The sequence below is a fragment of the Cherax quadricarinatus genome, chromosome 69, assembly GCF_038502225.1.
Source record: "Cherax quadricarinatus isolate ZL_2023a chromosome 69, ASM3850222v1, whole genome shotgun sequence".
Classification (NCBI taxonomy): domain Eukaryota; kingdom Metazoa; phylum Arthropoda; class Malacostraca; order Decapoda; family Parastacidae; genus Cherax; species Cherax quadricarinatus.
The window spans coordinates 18429958-18455879 of record NC_091360.1 but is presented as its reverse complement, the minus strand read 5'-3'; the positions used below and the strand labels follow the sequence as shown (position 1 = coordinate 18455879).

Here is a 25922-nt window from a genome sequence, read left to right as displayed (position 1 = left end):
TATTGACTGTTATTCCACAGACTGGGTAGGAAGGCATCGCTGTCATTCGTGTTTTTACTGGGTGGTGTCGCATGCTTCATATCCGGATTTATCCCTGAAGGTAAATTATGTGAGTTTATGGTATACTCCTTGACCACACTCATCTATACCCGCACCTATATTCACACCTACACTATCACCTACACCAACGCCCACACCCAGGAACACACTCACTTCCACACCCATAAACACTCACTTCCACACCCATGACCACACCCACCACACCTACACCTATATTCACACCGACACCCACACCTATACCAACGCCAACACACATGAACATACTCACTTCCACACCCATGACCACACTCACTGTCACACCCATGACCATACTCACTTTTACACTCAAGCCAACACTTGCACACCCATGCCCACACTTCTACACCCATTCCCATACTTCCACACCCATGACCACACTTCCACACCCATGACCACACTTACACACCCATACCGACACTTCCACACCCATGCCCACACTTCTACACCCATGCCCACACTTCCACACTCCCACACTTCCACACACCCATGCCCACACTTCCACATCCATGCCCACACTTGCACACCCATGCCCACACTTCACACCTATGCCCACACTTCTACACCCATGCCCACACTTCCACACTCACTCCCAAACTTCCACACACCCATGCCCACACTTCCACATCCATGCCCACACTTCCACACTCATGCCCACGTTTCTACTCCCATGCCCACACTTCCACATCCATGCCCACACTTTCACACTCATGCCCACGTTTCTACTCCCATGCCCACACTTCCACACTCACTCCCAAACTTCCACACACCCATGCCCACACTTCCACATCCATGCCCACACTTCCACACTCATGCCCACGTTTCTACTCCCATGCCCACACTTCCACATCCATGCCCACACTTTCACACTCATGCCCACGTTTCTACTCCCATGCTCACACTTCCAAACCCATGCATACACTTCTACTCCCATGCCCACACTTCCACACTCATTCCCACACTTCCACACCCATGCCCACACTTCCACACCCATGCCCACACTTCCACAGTCATGCCCACACTTCCACACCCATGCCCACACTTCCACACTCATTCCCACACTTTCATACCCATGCCCACACTTCCACACCCATGCCCACACTTACACACCCATGCCCACGCTTCCACATCCATGCCCACACTTCCACATCCATGCCCACGCTTCCCCACTCATTTCCACACTTCCACACTTATGCCCACACCTACACCCACACACACACACACACACACACACACACACCCACACCCCCACGCACCCACACACCCACACACCCACACACCCACACACCCACACACCCACACACCCACACACACACACACACACACACACACCCACACCCCCACACCCCCACACCCCCACACACCCACACACACACACACACACACACACACCCACACCCCCGCACCCCCACACACCCACACACCCACACACACACACCCCCACACACCCACACACCCACACACCCACACACCCACACACCCACACACACACACACACCCACACACCCACACCCCCACACCCCCACACACCCACACACCCACACACCCACACACCCACACCTACCACACCCCCACACCACTTCAATAATTCAGAACATACATAATCTTAAAATTAAGTTAATACGAATTTATAACAGAGTACAAATATAAATTTTAATTTTCTAGAACGATGTTGTATTTTTTTTATTTTGCAAAATAATGGAAAATCATTGCCATTGCAGTGTACTGTTTATGCAATCAGTGCAAAAAATACAATGCAAGTTTTTATAATTGTCAAACTCTGTGCATAATGCAAATTGAGTAGTGTTCACTGTGCGGGAACTTTACTGCTTTAAAAAACTTTCTCCGTAAGTTTTTTTCCATATAATTACATTCCACAGAATTATAGTATGATTTTCCTTGTGTTTTATGAAGACTTATGATGGTGATTTACACTTTTTTGAAAAAACTCTGGATAATGACATTGCTCAAATGTTCACTGAAAATAACTTTATTATTTAAAAGTTAAATTACTTCACAACCAAAAAAAATAATATGAAGAATAGAAATATAATCCAAGAAATATTAAGCAACTTTATGAAGTTGTAGTATTTGTTATTTTGTGTTATTTATGAGTGCTGGTCTATGTGACCCATGCTTTATCGCATCTTTAATAATATTATTATCAGTGAAAATAACAATAATGTTATTAATAATAATGATAATAATAATAATAGTGATAATAATAATAATAAGCCTGTTGAGTATACCTGGTAAAGCGCATGTTGGTCTTATTATTGCAAGAATTGAAGACGGAGAGCAGGATAGCAGATGAACACTGAGGCTTTAGGAAGGTAGGGGGTGTGTGGACCAGGTGTTTACAGTGAAACATGTAAGTGAACAGTATTTAGACAAGGCTAAAGAGATTTTTGTGGCATTTATGGATTTGGAAAAGGCGTATGACAGGGTGGATAGGGGGGCAATGTGGCAGATGTTGCAGGTGTATGGTGTAGGAGGTAGGTTACTGAAAGCAGTGAAGAGTTTTTACGAGGATAGCGAGGCTCAGGTTAGAGTATATAGGAGAGAGGGAGATTATTTCCCAGTAGAAGAAGGCCTTAGACACGAATGTGTGATGTCACCATGGTTGTTCAAAATATTTATAGATGGAGTTGTAAGATAAATAAATGCTCGGATGATGACAGGAGGTGTGGTGTTAAAAGATAAAGAATCATACATAAAGTGGAAGTTGTCACAGTTGCTCTTTGCTAATGACACTGTGCTTTTGGGATATTCTGAAGAGAAGATGCAGACGCTGGTGGATGAGTTCGGAAGAGTATGTAAAAGAGGGAAATTAAAAGTTAGTATAGGAAAGAGTAAGGTATTGAGGATAACAAACAAATTAGGTAAAGAAAGGTTGGATGTCATGTTGGAGGGAGAGAGTATGGAGGAGGTGAATGTGTTAAATTTTTGGGGAATGGACGCGTCAACAGATGGGTCTACGAAGGATGAGGCGATTCATAAAAATGAAGAGGAAAAAAAGTGAGTGGTGCACTGTGGAGTCTGTGGAGACAATGAACTTTGTTCTTAAATGGATGACTCACGAAATCGCAATGACACGATTGCAAACAAACCATATCACGGTCTGGAGTTTTGAGACTCTCTGATCGCGGGTTCTATCCAGCCCGTGGTATGGTTTCTTAAATGGATGTAAAACATGGGTGTTGAATTATGTAACAAGGAGAAGGCTGGAGGCAGTAGAGATGTCGTGTCTGAGGGCATTGCATGATGTTCAAAAATAACCCGCACATAGAAGAGAGGAGCTTACGACGGGGTTTCGGTCCGACTTGGGCCATTTACGAAGTCACACAGTCGTAAGCTCCTCTCTTCTATGTGCGGGTTATTTGTGTATCGTTCCAGTCACGGTATTGTGCTTTTTTTTGTTATTGCATGATGTGAATGTAATACAGAGAATTTGCAGTTTGGAAACCAGGAGGAGGAGCAGGATTACCAAAACTATTATCCAGAGGGCTGAGGAGGGGTGCTTTGGACATGTAGAGAGAATGGAAGCATGACGAAGCCCCAACTGTTGTTGGAGGTTCGACAAATTACCTAATGACTAAAGAGATTACAACTGCCGATTGTTTGTTTTCCAGAATATTAAATTTTTGTCTATAATGGAGGTAAAACGGTACAATTAATTAAACTGTGTATATTCATGCAAGGCTAATTAATATCAATGTAGATTTAAAAAGTCTGATTCATACATTTCCTACTAACATTGCCTGGTGAACAATAGCTTTACTGAACCTACAAATATTTAAATTTTGTTCTACCTGTATATTTGTGTAATCCCATTCATTTTCTAATCCTTATAATAGGCAATTACTGGTTGGTGGTTGTTCCGAGCTTGTTGGGTAAGTTTGGAATCTCAGCAGCATTTGCCATCGTCTTCATCTACTCTGCCGAGATCTTCCCAACTGAGTACCGCAGTGTGGCACTTGGTGCTTGTTCCATGTGTTCTCGTCTTGGTGGTATTCTCGCACCATTCATTGCTTCTCTAGTAAGTGATTACCATATTATTTATTAATTATGCAAAATTTAAAGGTTCGTGAATTAAAGTACTATGGTTTTTTTTCCAATATTCACTTAGTGTATCTTGGATATATGTCACACTATAGTGCCTATTAATTTTCTTTCCGTGCCCACAAACTTTATGTGTTAAAGTGGTGAAAAAAACAATCTTGAAATTGTTGGAATCTGTGCCATACCTGGAGAATGACTTACCTCATTTGCTTCAAATTTTAACCAATGGTGTGGTTTCCTGTACACAAAGCTCGTACTGTTGTTGGCTGCCTTAAGTGACAGCTATTTTTTATTCAGTAAAGAAAAACTGTTTCTTCTGATTGGTTTCAAAATATTATTGACGATGCACTCTGTGAGATGCATTATACCCCATATGTATAGACCGAATAAGTACAAATTTAAAATTTTACTGAAATTAAAAATAATACATCGTTGGATTCACATCAATTACCGGAAAATGTCCTTTCTGATTGGATTTAAGTTTTTCCATTGGTTGGATTGATTAAAACAAAGTTTGTCACTCACTCTGTTGAGTGTAACTTTTAATTGATCGATTTTATCAAGAAAACTGTTTCTCATGTAATAACTTGTGACTGACTTTTCTAATCAGCTTCCAAAACTAAATTTTAGAGTATCTTAAATAGAAGATTTTTTGTATTAATTTTAATAAATTTAATTTTTCCGCAAATTAAAAAAAAAATCCTTACAGGAGAATTTCAAAATAGAATATACAAATCACAAAACTAAACTGGAAAAAATAACTGTTGGTTAATTGTTTATTTAGCTTAACAAGGAGAGATTTTCTTAGCAACATTCTTGTGCAATGTGTCTTGTGAAAGATTGATAGCAATATTTACATGAATGATACACTATACACAATGCTACATTGTGTATAGTGTATATTGTTTACGTGTAATAACTAGAGAGAAGCTCCTCTGATCCACTTCAACATTTTGTTTACGTGTAATAACTAGAGAGAAGCTCCTCTGATCCACTTCAACATTTTGTTTACGTGTAATAACTAGAGAGAAGCTCCTCTGATCCACTTCAACATTTTGTTTACGTGTAATAACTAGAGAGAAGCTCCTCTGATCCACTTCAACATTTTGTTTACGTGTAATAACTAGAGAGAAGCTCCTCTGATCCACTTCAACATTTTGTTTACGTGTAATAACTACAGAGAAGCTCCTCTGATCCACTTCAACATTTTGTTTACGTGTAATAACTAGAGAGAAGCTCCTCTGATCCACTTCAACATTTTGTTTACGTGTAATAACTAGAGAGAAGCTCCTCTGATCCACTTCAACATTTTGTTTACGTGTAATAACTAGAGAGAAGCTCCTCTGATCCACTTCAACATTTTGTTTACGTGTAATAACTAGAGAGAAGCTCCTCTGATCCACTTCAACATTTTGTTTACGTGTAATAACTAGAGAGAAGCTCCTCTGGTCAACTTCAATATATAAACAGTCGTGTTTCCTACTAAGAAGAAAGTTGGTATATTTAACAGAGTGCAGCTGCTATTTTACCACTTTTAACCTCGAAATAGTGTAGTGTTCTTTCACCTTATTGCACTATTTTGTCTTGATGCTGGTGAGGGTCTCTTGATCCAAGGAACTGGACTTTTCATGCTTTGTTCGAATTCCAATACCTCTTATTCCATAAGTGCTGTGTGACGCCTACAGGTTTAGCGCTTTCCTTTGATTAAAACAATAGTTAAGGTCATCAGTCATCATTGCTTAATGATTCGTATGAAATGGGTCGAACATTTGATGGTTTAGGCTGTGTAGGCACAAATTTTGTTGGATTTTGAGTAATAACTGGAAAATGCATCTTCTGATCGGCTTTAAACTTTTAGTGCTGATGTGCTTACTTCAAAGGTGACTCATCTTCCGCTAGTGAGTTTCTCCACTGGTGACTCATCTTCCACTAGTAAGTTTTTCCACTAGTGACTCATCTTCCACTGGTAGGTTTCTCCACCGGTGACTCATCTTCCACTGGTGACTCCTCATCCACTAATGGGTTTCCCAACTGGTGAATCATCTTCCTCTGGTGGTTTTCTCCACTGGTGACTCATCTTCCACTGGTGACACATCTTCCACTGGTGACTCTTCTTCCACTAGTGGGTTTCCCAACTGGTGACTCATCTTCTACTAAAGGGTTTCTCCACTGGTGACTCATCTTCCACTAGTGGGTTTCTCCACTAGTTACTCATGTTCCACTAGCGAGTTTCTCCACTGGTGAGTCATCTTCCACTAGTGAGTTTCTCCAATGGTGACTCATCTTCCACTAGTGAGTTTCTCCACTGGTGAGTCATCTTCCACTAGTGAGTTTCTCCAATGGTGACTCATCTTCCACTAGTGAGTTTCTCCACTGGTGACTCCTCTTCCACTAGTGGGTTTCTCCAACAGTGACTCATCTTCCAATGGTGAGTTTCTCCACTGGTGACTCATCTTCCACTAGTTGGTTTCCCCACTAGTGACTCATCTTCCACTAGTTGGTTTCTCCACTGGTGACTCACCTTCTACTAGTGGGTTACTGCACTAGTGACTCATCTTCCAATAGTGAGTTTCTCCACTGGTGACTCATCATCCACTAGTGGGTTTCTCCACTAGTTATTCATCTTCTACTAGTGAGTTTCTCCACTAGTTACTCATCTACTAGTGAGTTTTTCCCCTAGTTACTCATCTTCCACTAGTGAGTTTCTCCACTGGTGACTCATCATCCACTAGTGGGTTTATCCACTAGTTATTTATCTACTAGTGAGTTTCTCCACTAGTTACTCATCTTCTACTAGTGAATTTCTCTACTGGTGACTCATCATCCACTAGTGAGTTTCTCCACTAGTGCCTCATCTTCTACTAGTGAGTTTCTCCACTAGTTACTCATCTTCCACTAGTGAGTTTCTTCACTGGTGACCCATCTTCCACTAGTGGGTTTCTCAACTAGTGACTCATCTTCCACTAGTTGGTTTCTCCACTAGTGATTCATCTTCCACTAGTGGGGTTTCTCAACTGGTGACTCATCTTCCACTAGTGGATTTCTCCACTAGTGACTAATTTTCCACTAGTGAGTTTCTCCACTGGAGACTCATCATTCACTAGTTGGTTTCTCCACTAGTTACTCATCTTTCAATAGTGAGTTTCTCCAGTGGTGACTCATCTTCCACTAGTGAGTTTCTCCACTGGTGACTCAACTTCCACTAGTGGATTTCTCCACTAGTGACTCATCTTCCACTGGTGGGTTTCTCCGCTAGTGACTCATCTTCCGTTAGTGAATTTTTCTACTGGTGAGTCATCTTATACTAGTGAGTTTTTCCACTGGTAACTCATCTTCCACTAGTGAGTATCTCAACTGGTGACTCATCTTCCACTAGTGAGTTTCTCCACTGGTGACTCATCATCCACTAGTGAGTTTCTCCACTAGTGCCTCATCTTCTACTAGTGAGTTTCTTCACTGGTGACCCATCTTCCACTAGTGGGTTTCTCAACTAGTGACTCATCTTCCACTAGTTGGTTTCTCCAGTGGTGACTCATTTTCTACCAGTGAGTTTCTGCACTGGTGACTCATCTTCCTCTAGTGAGTTTCTCCAGTGGTGACTCATTTTCTACCAGTGAGTTTCTCCACTGGTGACTCATCTTCCTCTAGTGAGTTTCTCCGCTGGTGACTCATCCTCCACTAGTGAGTTTCTCCACTGGTGACTCATCTTCCACTAGTGGGTTTCTCCACTAATGACTCATCTTCCATTAGTGAATTTTTCTACTGGTGAGTCATCTTATACTAGTGAGTTTTTCCACTGGTAACTCATCTTCCACTAGTGAGTATCTCAACTGGTGACTCATCTTCTACTAGTTAGTTTCTACACTGGTGACTGACCTTCCACTAGCGGGTTTCACCACTAGCGACTCATCTTCCAATGGTGAGTTTCTCCACTTGTGACTCATCTTCCACTAGTTGGTTTCTCCACTAGTGACTCATCTTCCACTAGTTGATTTCTCCGCTAGTGACTCATCTTCCACTATTGAGTTTCTCCAATGGTGACTCATCTTCCACTAGTGGATTTCTCCACCGGTGACTCGTCTTCCATTAGTTGGTTTCTCCACTAGTGACTCATCTTCCACTAGTTGGTTTCTCCACTGGTGACTCATCTTCCACTAGTGGGTTTCTCCAATATTGACTCATTTTCCAATAGTGAGTTTCTCTACTGGTGACTCATCATCCACTAGTGGGTTTCTCCACTAGTTATTCATCTTCCAATAGTGGATTTCTCCACTAGCGCCTCATCTTCCACTAGTGACTTTCAACACTGGTGACCCATCTTTCATTAGTGGGTTTCTCCACTTGTGACTCATCTTCCACTAGTGAATTTCTCCACTAGTGACTCATTTTCCACTAGCGAGTTTCTCCACTGGTGACTCATCATCCACTAGTGGGTTTCTCCACTAGTTACTCATCTTCCTCTAGTGGGTTTCTCCACTAGTGACATATCTTCCACAAGTTGGTTTCTCCACTAGTGACTCATCTTCCACTACTGAGTTTCTCCACTGGTGACTCATCTTCCACTAATGTGTTTCTCCACTAGTGTGTCATCTTCCACTAGTGAGTTTCTCCACTAGTGAATCATCTTCCACTAGTGAGTTTCTATACTGGTGAGTCATCTTCCACTAATGAGTTTCTCCACTAGCGCCTCATCTTCTACTAGTGAGTTTCTCCACTAGTTACTCATCTTCCACTAGTGAGTTTCAACATTGGTGACCCATCTTCCACTAGTGGGTTTCTCCACTAGTGACTCAACTTCCACTAGTGGGTTTCTCCACTAGTTATTCATCTTCCACTGGTGGGTTTCTCCATTACTGCCTCATCATCCACAAGTGGGTTTCTCCACTAGTTACTCAATTTTCCCTAGTGAGTTTCTCCATAGGTGACTCATCTTCCACTAGTGAGTTTTTCCACTGGTGACTCATCTTGCACTAGTGGGTTTCTCCACTAGTGACTCATATTCCACTATTGGGTTTCTCCACTAGTTGTTCATCTTCCACTAGTTAGTTTCTCTACTAGTGATTCATCTTTCACTAGTGGGTTTCTCCACTGGTGACTCATCTTCCACTATTGGATTTCTCCACTAGTGACTTATCTTCCACTAGTGAGTTTCTCCACTGGTGAGTCACCTTTCACTAGTGAGTTTCTCCACTGGTGACTCATCTTGCACTAGTGGGTTTCTCCACTAGTGACTCATATTCCACTATTGGGTTTCTCCACTAGTTGTTCATCTTCCACTAGTTAGTTTCTCTACTAGTGATTCATCTTTCACTAGTGGGTTTCTCCACTGGTGACTCATCTTCCACTATTGGATTTCTCCACTAGTGACTTATCTTCCACTAGTGAGTTTCACCACTGGTGAGTCACCTTTCACTAGTGAGTTTCTCCACTGGTGACTCATCTTCCACTAGTGGGTTTCTCCACTAGTTACTCATCTTCCACTAGTGAGTTTCTCCATCAGTGACTCATCTTCACTAGTGAGTTTATCCACTGGTGACTCATCTTCCACTAGTGAGTTTCTCCACTGGTGACTCATCATAAATTAGTGAGTTTCTCCACTGGTGACTCATCTTCCACTAGTTGATTTCTCCACTAGTGACTCATCTTCCACTAGTGAGTTTCCCCACTGGTGACTCATCTTACGCTAATGGATTTCTCCACTAGTTATTCATCTTCCAGTAGTGGGTTTCTCCACTAGTGACTCATCGTCCACTAGTGGGCTTCTCCACTAGTTACTCATCTTCCACTAGTGAGTTTCTCCACTGGTGACTCATCTTCCGCTAGTGGGTTTCTCCACTGGTGACTCGTCTTCCACTAGTGGGTTTCTCCACTAGTGACTCATCTTCCACTAGTGGGGTTCTCCACTAGTTACTCATGTTCCACTGGTGAGTTTCTCTACTGGTGATTCATCTTCCACTATTGAGTTTCTCCACTTGTGACTCATCTTCCACTAGTAGGTTTCTCCACTAATGACTCATTTTCCACTAGTGAGTTTCTCCACTGGTGACTCATCTTCCACTAGTGGGTTTCCCTACTAGTTTCTCATCTTCCAATAGTACGTTTCTCCACTTGTGACTCATCTTTCACTCGTGGGTTTCTCCACTAGTTAGTCATCTTCCACTCGTGAATTTCTCCACTGGTGACTCATCTTGCTCTAGTGGGTTTCTCTACTAGTGACTTATCTTCCACTAGTTGGTTTCTCCACTTGTGACTCATCTTCCACGAGTGGATTTCTCCACTAGTGCCTCATCTTCCACTATTGACTCTTCTTCCACTAGTGGGTTTCTCCACTAGTTATTCATCTTCCACTAGTGGGTTTCTCCATTACTGCCTCATCATCCACTAGTGGGTTTCTTCACTAGTTACTCAATTTCCCCTAGTGAGTTTCTCCACTGGTGACTCATCTTCCACTAGTGGGTTTTTCCACTAGTGACTCATCTTCCACTAGTTGGTTTCTCCACTAGTTACTCATGTTCCAGTGGTGAGTTTCTCCACTGGTGACTCATCTTCCACTATTGAGTTTCTCCACTGGTGACTCATCTTCCACTAGTGGGTTTCTCCACTAGTGACTCATCTGTGACTCATCACCGTGAATATGCTGCACTTTTATGAAGAATGAAGGACAATAAAACGACTTCAGTCAGAGAGACGGATTACCTGAAACTCCTCAACTTTCAGCTTTCTCTGTGTTGGACTGAAGACGCCAATAGCTAGAGGAACGTTTCCAGAATTAAGTTATCCAAATCTTACACAAGTATCTTGTTTATCTGTCTGCTTAATGTTCCAAGCTGAACCTAAGCGTCATTATAAGTGTCATTCTCGTTTATGCATTTATTTGTGAATCTAATCACATTATTTTTAATATTAGATTTAAATAAGGAAAACGCTGAATTATCTAAGATTTTGTCTTATGTCAGTCACTTGATGCAGACGACACAGCAGACACTTCAAAACTCATAATGTTCACAGGTTCAGGATGACACACTTAAAGATCACTGATTTCATCAATGATCAATTTGAGTGAAAGTAATAATTAGATTTACTAGTGTGTTGAATAATGCGTGATGGGTATGAATAGTTTTCTCTGTCCTTCCTTTGTCTTCATCAACTAACAAGACATGAATTTACACAGCGCAATTAAACACTTCCTCCCTCAACCCTTAGTTTTTCTTTCTTTATTTAAGCAAAGGTTTTCACAGGTTTTGTCTAATAGTTCCTATCTTTATTTACTTGCTAAGAGCTGTTACGTACCTCAGCTCATTTAAAAGTCATTTTTATTATTATGAAACATACAAAAAGGGAACAGAATGAAGTTGGAGGCGCCTGTGAGCAGCCGATTTCCTTAGATCAACTACTCTTTTTTCGTCGATGTTAAGTTGTATGAACAGGTTTCAGACTCAAGTCATTCTAGGAATGAATTCTTTCAGATGAAGTGATGTTCATGAGAAGGATGAAGATGTTGTTTGCTGTCCACCTAGATATATATATATAGAAAGTGTCTTCTCCCTGTCTCCCAAGTGTAGCGAATTGTGGTACCTTGACAATATTGGCCTTGTTATCCACCCACGATAATCCAATAGTCAGTGCGTCATTAAAGATGTTTTTCTTTCCATCAGGTCCTTTAATCTTGTCAATTGGTCAGTCAACACCCAGGTACCTACTTACTGCTAGGTGAATATGGGCAAAAGATGTTAGGAAATATGTTCAACATTTACACACATGCCGGTGATTGAACCATGAACACTCAATATGTGAGGCGAGTGCGCCACCGAGCTTGTGTACCACAGGGCAGCCTTAACGATAAATTGTAATACAATTGTGGACGACTTATCTCTAGGAGGAACAGAACTTATGGAAAACCAATTTTAAATTTAGCAGACAAGAGTGTGGTAGCCACGGCACCATGCCGGACTAATATTTTGTGTTTTAACTACGAATATTCCTAGTCAGCATGGGAAGGTTAGAATGTGTAGCACTGTAACCACAATGTAAATGATCCTCACATTGATGCTGGTGTGAGATTCTCACATCCATGCTGGTGTGAGATTCTCACATCCATGCTGGTGTGAGATTCTCACATCCATGTTGGTGTGAGATTCTCACATCCATGCTGGTGTGAGATTCTCACATCCATGCTGGTGTGAGATTCTCACATCCATGTTGGTGTGAGATTCTCACATCCATGCTGGTGTGAGATTCTCACATCCATGCTGGTGTGAGATTCTCACATCCATGTTGGTGTGAGATTCTCACATCCATGCTGGTGTGAGATTCTCACATCCATGCTGGTGTGAGATTCTCACATCCATGTTGGTGTGAGATTCTCACATCCATGCTGGTGTGAGATTCTCACATCCATGCTGGTGTGAGATTCTCACATCCATGTTGGTGTGAGATTCTCACATCCATGCTGGTGTGAGATTCTCACATCCATGTTGGTGTGAGATTCTCACATCCATGCTGGTGTGAGATTCTCACATCCATGCTGGTGTGAGATTCTCACATCCATGTTGGTGTGAGATTCTCACATCCATGCTGGTGTGAGATTCTCACATCCATGCTGGTGTGAGATTCTCACATCCATGCTGGTGTGAGATTCTCACATCCATGTTGGTGTGAGATTCTCACATCCATGCTGGTGTGAGATTCTCACATCCATGCTGGTGTGAGATTCTCACATCCATGTTGGTGTGAGATTCTCACATCCATGCTGGTGTGAGATTCTCACATCCATGTTGGTGTGAGATTCTCACATCCATGCTGGTGTGAGATTCTCACATCCATGCTGGTGTGAGATTCTCACATCCATGTTGGTGTGAGATTCTCACATCCATGCTGGTGTGAGATTCTCACATCCATGTTGGTGTGAGATTCTCACATCCATGCTGGTGTGAGATTCTCACATCCATGCTGGTGTGAGATTCTCACATCCATGCTGGTGTGAGATTCTCACATCCATGTTGGTGTGAGATTCTCACATCCATGCTGGTGTGAGATTCTCACATCCATGCTGGTGTGAGATTCTCACATCCATGCTGGTGTGAGATTCGTCTGTCAAAACCTGCATTGTGGTCACAATATACTTAGGTGAATATTATTAGATCGACTTTGTCCAGTGGTTACCGCACTGGCCTGCTAGTTTTAGAGCTTGCGAGTAGCAAGTGTAGAGTGGGTAACAGAGGGAGGGTTAAAAATTGTTATGAGGGGTGCTAGAGGAAGTATCATCAAAGATTGTGTAGTAAATCAGTTGGTGTCAGAAAGTCAACGAAAGAGTCTGAGTCAAAGGGAGGTCGGTCAGCAAGGGCATTAGAACGGTGACGATTTTTTTCATTAACACACTGGCCGATTCCCACCAAGGCAGGGTGGCCCGAAAAAGAAAAACTTTCACCACTCCATCACTGTCTTGCCAGAAGGGTGCTTTACACTACAGTTTTTAAACTGCAACATTAACACCCCTCCTTCAGAGTGCAGGCACTGTACTTCCCATCTCCAGGACTCAAGTCCGGCCTGCCGGTTTCCCTGAACCCCTTCATAAATGTTACTTTGCTCACACTCCAACAGCACGTCAAGTATTAAAAATCATTTGTCTCCATTCACTCTTATCAAACACGCTCAAGCATGCCTGCTGGAAGTCCAAGCCCCCCGCACACAAAACCTCCTTTACTCCCTACCTACAACCTTTCCTAGGCCGACCCCTACCCCGCCTTCCTTCCACTACAGACTGATAAACTCTTGAAGTCATTCTGTTTCGCTCCATTCTCTCTACATGTCCTAACCACCTCAACAACCCTTCCTCAGCCCTCTGGACAACAGGTTTGGCAATCCTGCACCTCCTCATAACTTCCAAACTACGAATTCTCTGCATTATATTCACACCACACATTGCCCTCAGACATGACATCTCCACTGCCTACAGCCTTCTCGTCGCTGCAACATTCATCACCCATGCTTCATACCCATACAGGTGTGTTGGTAAAACTATACTCTCATACATTCCCCTCTTTGCTTCTAAGGACAAAGTTCTTTGTCTCCACAGACTCCTAAGTGCACCGCTCACCCTTTTCCCCTCATCAATTCTATGATTTACCTCATCTTTCACAGACCCATCAGCTGACACGTCCACTCCCAAATATCTGAATACATTCACCTCCTCCATTCTCTCTCCCTCCAATCTGATATCCAATCTTTCATCACCTAATCTTTTTGTTATCCTCATAACCTTACTCTTTCCTGTATTCGCTTTCAATTTTCTTCTTTTACATACCCTACCAAATTCATCCACCAACCTCTGCAACTTCTCTTCAGAATCTCCCAAGAGCACAGTGTCATCAGCAAAGAGCAACTGTGACAACTCCCACTTTATGTGTGATTCTTTATCTTTTAACTCCAAGCCTCTTGCCAAGACCTTCGCATTTACTTCTCTTACAACCCCATCTATAAATTTATTGAACAACCACGGTGACATCACACATCCTTGTCTAAGGCCTACTTTTACTGGGACATAATCTCCCTCTTTCCTACATACTCTAACTTGAGCCTCACTATCCTCGTAAAAACTCTTCACTGCTTTCAGTGACCTACCTCCTATACCATACATCTGCAACATCTGCCATATTACCCCCCTATCCACCCTGTCATACGCCTTTTCCAAATCCATGAATGCCACAAAAACCTCTTTAGCCTTATCTAAATACTGTTCACTTATATGTTTCACTGTAAACACCTGGTCCACTCACACCCTACCTTTCATAAAGCCTCCTTGTTCATCTGCTATCCTATTCTCCGTCTTACTCTTAATTCTTTCAATAATAACTCTACCATACACTTTACCAGGTATACTCAACAGACTTATCCCCCTATAATTTTTGCACTCTCTTTTGTCCCCTTTGCCTTTATACAAAGGAACTATGGATGCTCTCTGCCAATCCCTAGGTACCTTACCCTCTTCCATATATTTATTAAATAACAGCACCAACCACTCCAAAATTATATCCCCACCTACTTTTAACTTTTCTATCTTTATCCCATTAATCCCAGCTGCCTTACCCCCTTTCATTTTACCTACTGCCTCACGAACTTCCCCAACATTCATAACTGGCTCTTCCTCACTCCTACAAGATGTTATTCCTCCTTGCCCTATACACGAAATCACAGCTCCTCTATCTTCATCAACATTCAACAATTCCTCAAAATATTCCCTCCATCTTCCCAATACCTCTAACTCTCCATTTAATAACTCTCCTCTCCTATTTTTAACTGATAAATCCATTTGTTCTCTAGGCTTTCTTAACTTGTTAATCTCACTCCAAAACTTTTTCTTATTTTCAACAAAATTTGTTGATAACATCTCACCCACTCTCTCATTTGCTCTCTTTTTACATTGCTTCACCACTCCCTTAACCTCTCTCTTTTTCTCCATATACTCTTCCCTCCTTGCATCACTTCTACTTTGTAAAAACTTCTCATATGCTAACTTTTTCTCCCTTACTACTCTCTTTACATCAACATTCCACCAATCGCTCTTCTTCTGCTGAACACTCTAACACTACATTTTTAAACCTACCCCTATACCTCTTCGACCTATGCTCTCATTAGCCCATCTATCCTCCAATAGTTGTTTATATCTTACCCTAACTGCTTCCTCTTTTAGTTTATAAACTCTAACCTCTCTCTTACCTGATGCTTCTATTATCCTTGTATCCCATCTACCTTTTACTCTCAGTGTAGCTACAACTAAAAAGTGATCTGATACATCTGTGGCCCCTCTATAAACATGTACATCCTGAAGTCTACTCAACAGTCTTTTATCTACCAATACATAATCCAACAAACTACTGTCATTTCGCCCTACATCATATCTTGTATACTTATTTATCCTCTTTTTCTTAAAATGTGTATTACCTATAACTAAACCCCTTTCTATACAAAGTTAAATCAAAGGGCTCCCATTATCATTTACACCTGGCACCCCAAACTTACCTACCACACCCTCTCTAAAAGTTTCTCCTACTTTAGCATTCAGGTCCCGTACCACAATTACTCTCTCACATGGTTCAAAGGTTCCTATACATTCACTTAACATCTCCCAAAATCTCTCTCTCTCCTCTATATTCCTCTCTTCTCCAGGTGCATGCACGCTTATTTTGACCCACTTTTCGCATCCAACCTTTACTTTAATCCACATAATCCTTGAATTTACACATTCATTTTCTCTTTCTCCTTCCATATCTGATCCTTCAGCATTATTACTACCCCTTCCTTAGCTCTAACTCTCTCAGATACTCCATATTTAATCTCGTTTACTTCTTCCCACCGAAACTCCCCTACCCCCTTCAGTTTTGTTTCGCTTAGGGCCATTACATCCAACTTCTTTTCATTCATAACATCAGCAATTATCTGTTTCTTGTCATCCGCACTACATCCACGCACATTCAAGCATCCCAGTTTTATAAAGTTTTTCTTCTTCTCTTTTTAGTAAATGTTTGCAGGAGAAGGGGTTACTAGCCCATTGCTCCCGGCATTTTAGTCGCCTCATACGACACGCATGGCTTACGGAGGAAAGATTCTCTTCTACTTCCCCATGGACAATAGAAGAAATAAAGAAGAACAAGAGCTATTTAGAAAAAGGAGAAAAAACCTAGATGTATGTATATATATATATATATATATATATATATATATATATATATATATATATATATATATATATATATATATATATATATATATATATATATATATATATATATATATATATATATATATATATATATATATATATATATATATATATATATATGCATGTGCGTGTCTGTGAAGTGTGACCAAACTGTAAATAGGAGTAGCAAGATATCCCTGTTATCTAGCGTGTTTATGAGACAGAAAAAGACACCAGCAATCCTACCATCATGTAAAACAGTTACAGGTTTCTGTTTCACAGTCATCTAGCAGGACGGTAGTACTTCCCTGGGTGGTTGCTGTCTACCAACCTATTACCTATAACGGTGACGATGTAGGTGGTAAATTCTGCGTGCTCGTTAGTAGACTGGACAGTTCAATAGAATATGGCTAACCGAAACTGGAACTTGACAATTCTCACAGAGTGGAAAAGGGCGCCTCTCCATGAGATACCCGTGGGTAAGACGAGTGTGTCCGATGCGACGATGGGGGAGTAGGAGAGCGTCATCTCCCATCCTCGGCAGCAGTGACAAGATGGCCAGAAACCTAAATTTGGTTTAATAGAATGTAATTTGTTATAAAGACATAAGAAAGGAGGAACACTGCAGTAGGCCTGTTGGCCCTTACTAGGCAGGTCCTTCACAAATCCATTCCACTAACAGAATATTTGTCCAACCCACTTTTAGTGCTATCCTAACAATAAGCTCTGATAAATCTATTAGTCACGTGCATGTCCCACTCAAATCCAACCTAAATTTCAAAATACCTAAGGTTTTAGCTTCAATAACCTTACTAGGCAGACTGTTCCACTCATCAACTACCCTATTTCCAAACCAATACTTTCCTATATCCTCTCGAAATCTAAACTTATCTAATTTGAATCCATTATTACGGGTTCTCTCTTGGAGAGATATCCTCAAGACCTTATTTATATCCCCTTTGTTAATACCCATCTTCCACATATTAAATACTTCGATCATGTCTACCCTCATTCCTCGTCTTACAAGTGAATGTAATTTAAGGGACTTCAATCTTTCTTCATAAGGAAGATTTCTTATGATATGTATTAACTCTGTCATTCTACACTGAATATTTTCTAAAGAAATTTATATCCATTCTTTAATATGGAGACCAGAACTGACCAGCGTAATCTAGGTCAGGTTTTACTAATGATGTATAAAGCTGCAGTAAAACCGCTGGACTTCTGTTGCTTACACTTCTTGATATAAATCCCAGTAATCTATTTGCCTAATTATGTACGCTTAGGCATTGCTGTCTTGGTTTAAGGTTGCTGCTCACCATAACCCCCAAGTTCTTTTTGCACTCCGTTCGGCCAAGTTCTACATTATTTGGCTGATAAGTACAAGGGCTATGAAAATTCCTGAGCTTCAGAACTTCGCATTTATCTACTTTGAACAGCATCTGCCACTTTTCTGACCACGAACTGAGTTTGCCTAAATCCTCCTGAAGTTCCGAGACATCAACGTCTAAATCGATTATCCTACCTATCCTCGTGTCATCAGCGAATTTGCTCATATCATTAGTAATTCCCTCGTCAAAGTCATTGATATATATTATAAACAACAATGAGCCTAAAACTGATCCCTGTGGAACGCCTCTTGTTACAGATCCCAACTCAGATTTTACCCTATTTATGCACAATCTTTTCTTCCTGTTGGTGAGCCATGACTCGATCCATGACACCAATTTTCCCCTCATGAGCTGCCACTTTCTTTATCAGTCTCTGATGCGGTACTTGATCAAAAGCCTAACTAAAATCGAAATAAACGATGTCGAATTCTCCATCGTGATCAACATCCTCAAAAACTATCATATCAGACGAAAGTTGTTGCCAGTTGTTGTGAAGGTGGTTAGAGATTACTGCAAAATAGTCTGTGAATGGATCACCTCCATATGAAACTGGGAGATCGTGTACTGCTGACCACGCAGCGGTGTCTGCCTGTTCATTGCCCTGAACGTCAATGTGACCGGAGACCCAACAGAAAACAATATCTTTGTTTTTTCTAGAAATGAGACATAACCAAAGTTGTATACGAAGAACCAGGGGATGAGGTGGATCAAATACATATTTTAATAGCTTTCAAAGCACTAAGGGAGTCTGAGACTACTCCAAATGGCGAAACGGACATAGAGACAATACGGATAATTGCTACGGGAATTGCATACAGTTCAGCTGTCCGGAAACACTGCTGCAAACCCGACACCATCTGAGGATTGAGAACCATCAGTGAACACTGCGGCGGCATGAGAATGAGACCGGAAGTGATTATGAAAAAGAGAGCGAGAAGCAACTGTAGGTATTTGGGCTTGTACATAATGGCAGTGGGGAAGAACAAACACGAACTGTCGGAACCTCTCAATGGAGAAGAGAAAAGTTAAATGCTACATGAACATGTAAAGGGGACAACTGAAGAGAAGACAAGAGCGAATGTAGACGAAGAGAAAAGGGACAGAGAAAACAGGGGCGACGAATAATGAAACTACTAACGACCGTTTCTATCCTATATATGGAAGGATTGCGAAGGTCAGAGCGATCAAAGTAACGGAGGTAATGAACATCACAGCGATCGTTCAAGGATGGAATATTCGCTCTCAACAGCTGAGGAGCAAAAAGCACATTGACATGAATGTAATCCCTGATGATGGATGTGATCAAGTTTAGAAAGAGTTGCAGGAGAGGCCGCTGAATATATTCGGTTGCCATAATCATACAGGTACAATGGAGTATCAGGGTCGATAGAACGTCTGGTGAAAGTAATTTGGTGTCTTGTAGTATCAGAAAATTCAAGCCCATGAGCAGTGGCATAATTGGAAACATGGCTGACAGCATTCAAGAGAGAAACTGCAATGAGGCAACAGTCAGCGCCTGCAAAAGCTATAGCAAAGTCATCGACATAGACTGATGACCAAATATTAGACGGAAGAACATATGGCAGATCATTTATAGTAAGGAGAAAAAGTGTGGCGCTAAGGACACATCCAAGAAGGACACCTTCAGCTTGAACAAAGTCCGGGGAAAGCAAATTTTTAACCCGAACACGAAAATGTCTCTCAGATGCGAAGTTCTTAAGGAAAAATGGCAGATTGTCTCCGAGAACTAAGGAGTCAGCTTGGGCCAAGACGCTATATCTCCAAGTTGTGTCATATGCAATCTCAAAACCAGAAAAAGATTGCTATAACTGAGTGGTTGTTGGTAAAGGCATTACGAACACACGTATCTAAACAGAGTAAGTGGTCGTTATGAAAGTTACATTGACTAGTGGAGAGACTATTATGGGTCTCTAAATACTACATCAAACGTTTATTTACGACATTCCATCACCTTGCAAACTGCACTGGTATGAGCAATGAGACGATGGTGGGAGGCATCATGTCCCGAAGTACCTGGTTTACGAAAGGGTAGAACAATGGCAGATTTCCGCAGCAGAGGGAAGAACTTCTTCCAACCAAATAAGATTAAAAAGACGAAAGAGGACAGCAAGGGCAGACTATTGTAATTGTTGTAACTTACGAATATGAATGTCGTCAGGCCCAGCTGCCGATGATCGGCAAACGGAAAATATTGACTGTAGTTTCAGAAGTGTAAAAGGCACATGATAAGGAGCTTCTCTGCTAAAAAAACAAAAAAAAGTAAGACTAAGGGCTTTATCTCTCTGGCAGACTTGGAGAATGGAAACGAGAGCCATACCTTGAAAATACCTGGAGAGGGTTTCGGGGGTAAACGCCCCCGCGGCTCGGTCTGAGACCAGACCTCGTGGTGGATCAGGGTCTTATCAACAAGGTTGTTACTGCTGGCCGCACGCAAACTGACGTACGGACCACAGCCCGGCTGGTCTGGTACTGACTTTAGGTGCCTGTCCAGTGCCTTCTTGAAGACAACCAGGGGTCTATTGGTAATCCCCCTTATTGTTAGGTAAGACACATATGCAACAGTTAGGTATCTTTATTTCGAAACGTTTCGCCTACACAGTAGGCTTCTTCAGTCGAGTACAGAAAAGTTGATAGAAGCAATCTGTCGGTATTTTATACCATTTTAATGTTCAATCTGTCAGACACTGCAACACAAGGGTATCTTGGTACAGACCTACAATCAACTTCGACAACCTCTACTAGTGAGAACGGCTGGATTTGAGAGGGACCTGACCTCCCAACATCTACGTTCTACTAGTGACCTACGTCTCACCTCCTGGCGCTATATAAGGCTCCATCCTGTCACTTCAACTCCATATTGTTTCAGACTATGGAACAATGCTCTTCTCCAGACTGAGGGACTGACCACCTCAAAACTTTAAGGGTGATGGACTGATTACATCGTCTTCAAGTCTCTTCTGCTTCTATCAACTTTTCTGTACTCGACTGAAGAAGCCTACTGTGTAGGCGAAACGTTTCGAAATAAAGATACCTAACTGTTGCATATGTGTCTTACCTAACAATCTGCCGGTATTTTATACCATTTTAATGTTCAATCCCCCTTATGTATGCTGGGAGGCAGTTCAACAGTCTTGGGCCCCGGACACTTATTGTGTTGTCTCGTGGTGCCCCTGCTTTTTATTGGGGGAAATGTTGCATCTCTTGCCAGCTCTTATGCTTTCATAGGGAGTGATTTTCGTGTGTAAGCTTGGTACTAATCCCTCTTGGATTTTCCAAGTGTATATTAGCATGTACCTCTCTCGCCTGCGCTCCAGGGACTACAAATCAAGGGACTTCAACCGTAATTTAGGTGCCTTATTATACATATGTATGCCGCGAAAGTTCTTTGTACACTCTCCAGGTCAGAAATTTCTCCTGCCCTTGAAGGGGGCAGTTAGTGCACAGCAGTATTCCAGCCTAGAGAGAAGAAGCGATTTGAAGAGAATCATTATGGGCTTGGCATCCCTCGTTTTGAATGTTCTCATTATCAATCCTATCATTTTTCTAGCATATGTGGTAGATACATTGTTGTGGTCCCAGGTCCTTCATTACTTTTTCGTTCTATTTCATGGTTAGAATTTGTTTAATACACTGAAACAGTTTTAATTTCCACAAGTTTTCCATATCTGAGTAGTTGAAATTTCTCTTCATTAAACTTCGTATAGTTTTGACTTGCCCATTTGAAGATTTGGTTGATGCTCGCTTGGAGTCTTGCAGTGTCTTCGATGGAGGTCACTGTCATGGCAATTCGGGTGTCATCCACAAAGGAAGACATGAAGCTATGTCTTACACCTGAGGAATAGGATGGGAGCGAGTCCTGTGCCCTGTGAAACAGAGCTTTCCACTGTAGCTGCCTCGGACTTTACTCTGTTTACTATTACTCTTTGTGTTCTATTTTTCTGGAAATTATAGATCCATCTACCAACTTTTCTTGTCATTCCTTTATCCCGCATTTTGTGCACTATTATACCATGGTCACACTTGTCAGTCTTTTGCAAAGTCTGCATTTTTTTTTATCTTCTATAACATCCAGGACCTTGTCTTGGTGGTCCAGGATCTGGGACAGGCAGGAGCTACCTGCTCTAAACCTCTGTTGCCCTGGGTTGTGTAAATAATAGGCATCTAGGAAGTTGGCAGTCTTGCTTCTTAGGACCCTTTCAAAGATTTTTGTGCTATCGGTCTGTATTTCTTTGCAATTGCTTTACTGCCACCTTTGTAGAGTGGGGCTATGCTGTTGTTTTTAGTGAGTGTGGGATGACACCTGTGTCCATGATCCCTCTCCATAGAATGCTGAAGGCACGTGACAGGGATTCTTGCAGAGTTCTTGATGAACACTGAGTTCCATGAGCCTTTGCCTGGGGCAGAGTGCATGTGCATGTCATTTATTGCGTTTTCAAAGTCTTTTGATGTTGGGATAATATCATAAATTTTCGAGATGTCCAAATTTGAGTCTCATTCAAAAAGAATTCATTTGGATGGTCGTCCCTTAGTCTGGGTAACAGCTCACTGAATACTGAGTCGTATTGGGATTTGAGGATCTAACTCATTTCTTGACTCTCATATGTGTATGACCCATCTCGCTTAAGCATGGGTCCAACACTGGATGTTGTTTTTCCCTTAGATTTGGCGTAAGAGAAGAAGTATATTTTTTTTTTTCAATTTTTCTTAGGGCTTCTAGTTCTTCTTATGATTCTTGTCTCCTGTTAGATCCCTTCAGGTTTAGCTCTATATTTGCTTTTTCAGATAAACTGGCCCCTCTCGGCAGCTCTCTGATTCTTCGCCTTCATCTGTATAGGGAGCATCTCTCTCTTTCTGGTTTGCATCTTCTCTTTCTGTTTCTTAACGGAATGTACCTTGTGCAGATCTCAAGAACAACAGAGCTAATTTCTTCTAAGATAAGGATAGAATCCATGTTGTTTAGGATATCTTCCCAGCTTGTTTCATTTAGGACATTTTTTCTTTCATGGAATGACACATTTCGGGGTGACATGAGTTACTGGAAGGGGAGTTTAAACACTCCTGTTGTCATGTGGGTGCAGCACTTTTTGAGATTGTCAAAGGTGCATGTCCAACCTGTTTTTCCAGATATACCATGTCTGAAAATACCCTAGGCATGGAATTTGCATAGATTGGAATTTTATTTGCTAGGATTTTATGTGGTGCATTCTCTGCTGGTGCATTTTTTTCTGTTTTTTCCTCTACCTACCGCCGCTGGACGGACATCAGTGCTTCCACCAGTTTTTACTGGTAATGTGTCAACACTACTTCCTGAGGAATCATCCCCTTTTGTTCCATCTCCAGCAGTATCGCTATTTTGTACCTCTGTAAATTGAATAGCATTGTCTTTACATATTTCATCACAAGGGCCACTATCTTCATTTGGTGCACTGTCTTCCAGGACAACACCCTCTGGAGTATTGTCTTCCCGGACATCCCTGTCCAACACACCCATATTATTTTCTCTCAAGAAGGATACTTTTTCGGTGTTCTTGTCTTTTAATATAGATGTAATTTTCTCATACGGGTGTATCTCATTTGGGCACGCTCAAAAATATTTCTCTGATTATATATCAAAAGTGGTCACTGGTTTAAAGTTCCTGCACATCCCATGGGACCATTTACCACAGAGATTACATGGAATCCTTTTTAGCAGACTACACAGATTTTAATGTTAGTGGCCATTTACAACACTTTACAACTCTCCTAACTAGCTAGTCTATAATTACTAAAAATATTTAGTTGTCTTTAACAGTTCTTTTGGGTAGGCTGGCTAGAATGGGACTCGAACCTACGCAAGACATTTTGCTCCAAGGCGGCCAGCTTTCCAGCAGGTGGCATTAGGTATTTAATCTCATCCCCTGCATGCTAGTGCCACCTGCCTGCAGGCTGGCTGCCTTGGCTCAAAATGTCTAGCACTGGCTGGGCTCCAAGATATTAGTCCAGTGTGGTTGGGTGGTTAGAGTACTGCATATCTTGTCCCAAGGTTCGTAGGTTCGAGTCTCCTTCGACCAGAGATTTGTGTTTGTGAATATTTCGTATGTTTTGCGAATTCTAAACACACACACACACACACACGCGTGCACACAAACACACACACACACAAACACACACACACATGTATATATATATATATATATATATATATATATATATATATATATATATATATATATATATATATATATATATACATATATATATTATTGTGACCACGAACGAGTGATATTGATCAATAACAACACTGCACTAGCCAAGGACTCGAACCCATGCTGCTTTGGCCTGCCTCATGGTGGGAGAAAACATATGATTCCTTAATCCACTGGACCATACGATCCTTAAGAGAAGCGCATCCAGCGGGACTGGATGTTGTACTCGCTACCCAAGGACACACGATGGTGTGGATGACTCTAGTCTACTCTTAAGGATCGTATGGTCCAGTGGATTAGGGCGTCATGTGTTTTAGCCCACCATAAGGCAGGCCAAAACAGCATGGGTTCGAGTCCTTGGCTAGTGCAGTGTTGTTATGTATATATATTGTAGTTTGATATACATGGATTTTATGTATTATAGATTAAATCCGATTCAACAGTCTTCCCTCCTGGTACACTTGAAGAGTTCTTCAGTGTGGGCTGGCTAGATAGCTCTACTATAAAAGTAGTTTGATAAGGGAACCTAAGAACCCTGTCAGCTTATGAATCTGGTTGGGTGTTAAGGGCCCCTAGGAACTCTGTCAGATTTTGAATCCGGTGATTGGTTCATTTATATTTGGACGAATCCAGTCAGTGGATCACTTGTTTTTTTTTTTTCATTGTACTTGTTTTTGAACTAATCCGGTCGGTAATTGTGGACTAGCTCGTGAAAGGACTACCGGAATATTATTTAATGGTGTAGCATGTGTTCAGTTTGATACAAAAAGTATAACTTGTGTGTCGGAGTAACCGGTGACTTCTGGCGGTTCCTTCTGTGACGAACGGCCAGTGACCTCTGGCACCCTTTTTAACAGCTTAAGGTTTGGGTACTTATAGATGACTGTATTTAACTATCTAGATTTCCACCTCCACCACATCAAATGTTATTTTATCACTATTGTTTGCAGTAGATATTACTGGAAGAATATTTGTTTTCTGTTGTGAATATTGCGACCGCTGCCAACTACAGGTTTTATGTCTTTCCACAAGTAACATTATACTTCTCATGTTTCAATAAAAGATCCAATTTTCGTCACTCCACCACGCACAGTACCATTTTTGTTACTGTTATTAGCTACGACAACACTGGTGAAATGGTTTCTGGATTATAAATGGTCTTATTTTGTTGTGTTGCTGCGTTCACTGACAGCTCTACATTGTTTATCGTATTTCTACAGAACTGTACACTTTTCGTATTTCCTAGCATAGATGGAGCCCTTGAGAGATACAGACAAAATGATTACCAATTTCAGTGGCAACTTCAATCTGAAGAACAGGAGCCTGCTCTGTAGAGTATTTGCCACTTAGTTTCCATACTTTTTCCAGACTGTACTCATAGAGGAAGCTGAAGTGACGGTAGAATCATAATCCCGCCAACAAGTGCGTTTAGCTTCACGGATGACACGGCAGGCAACCGCTCTCGTCCCTTAAATTCAAAGGGTTACTCTG

The 25922-nt window shown here is 41.5% G+C and overlaps 1 protein-coding gene across 3 annotated transcripts in view; it reads left to right on the top strand.

Moving 5' to 3' along the window:
• The window catches only part of LOC128701878 (organic cation transporter protein), a 181164-nt gene that overhangs the window by 131794 nt on the left and 23448 nt on the right, over window positions 1–25922 (top strand). For all 3 annotated transcript variants that reach the window (XM_053795846.2, XM_053795845.2, XM_053795844.2), the window contains exons 9-10: window positions 21–100; window positions 3933–4114. In XM_053795846.2, coding sequence (XP_053651821.2) covers window positions 21–100; window positions 3933–4114 — 262 coding nt within the window. The remainder of the gene's footprint in view (window positions 1–20; window positions 101–3932; window positions 4115–25922) is intronic.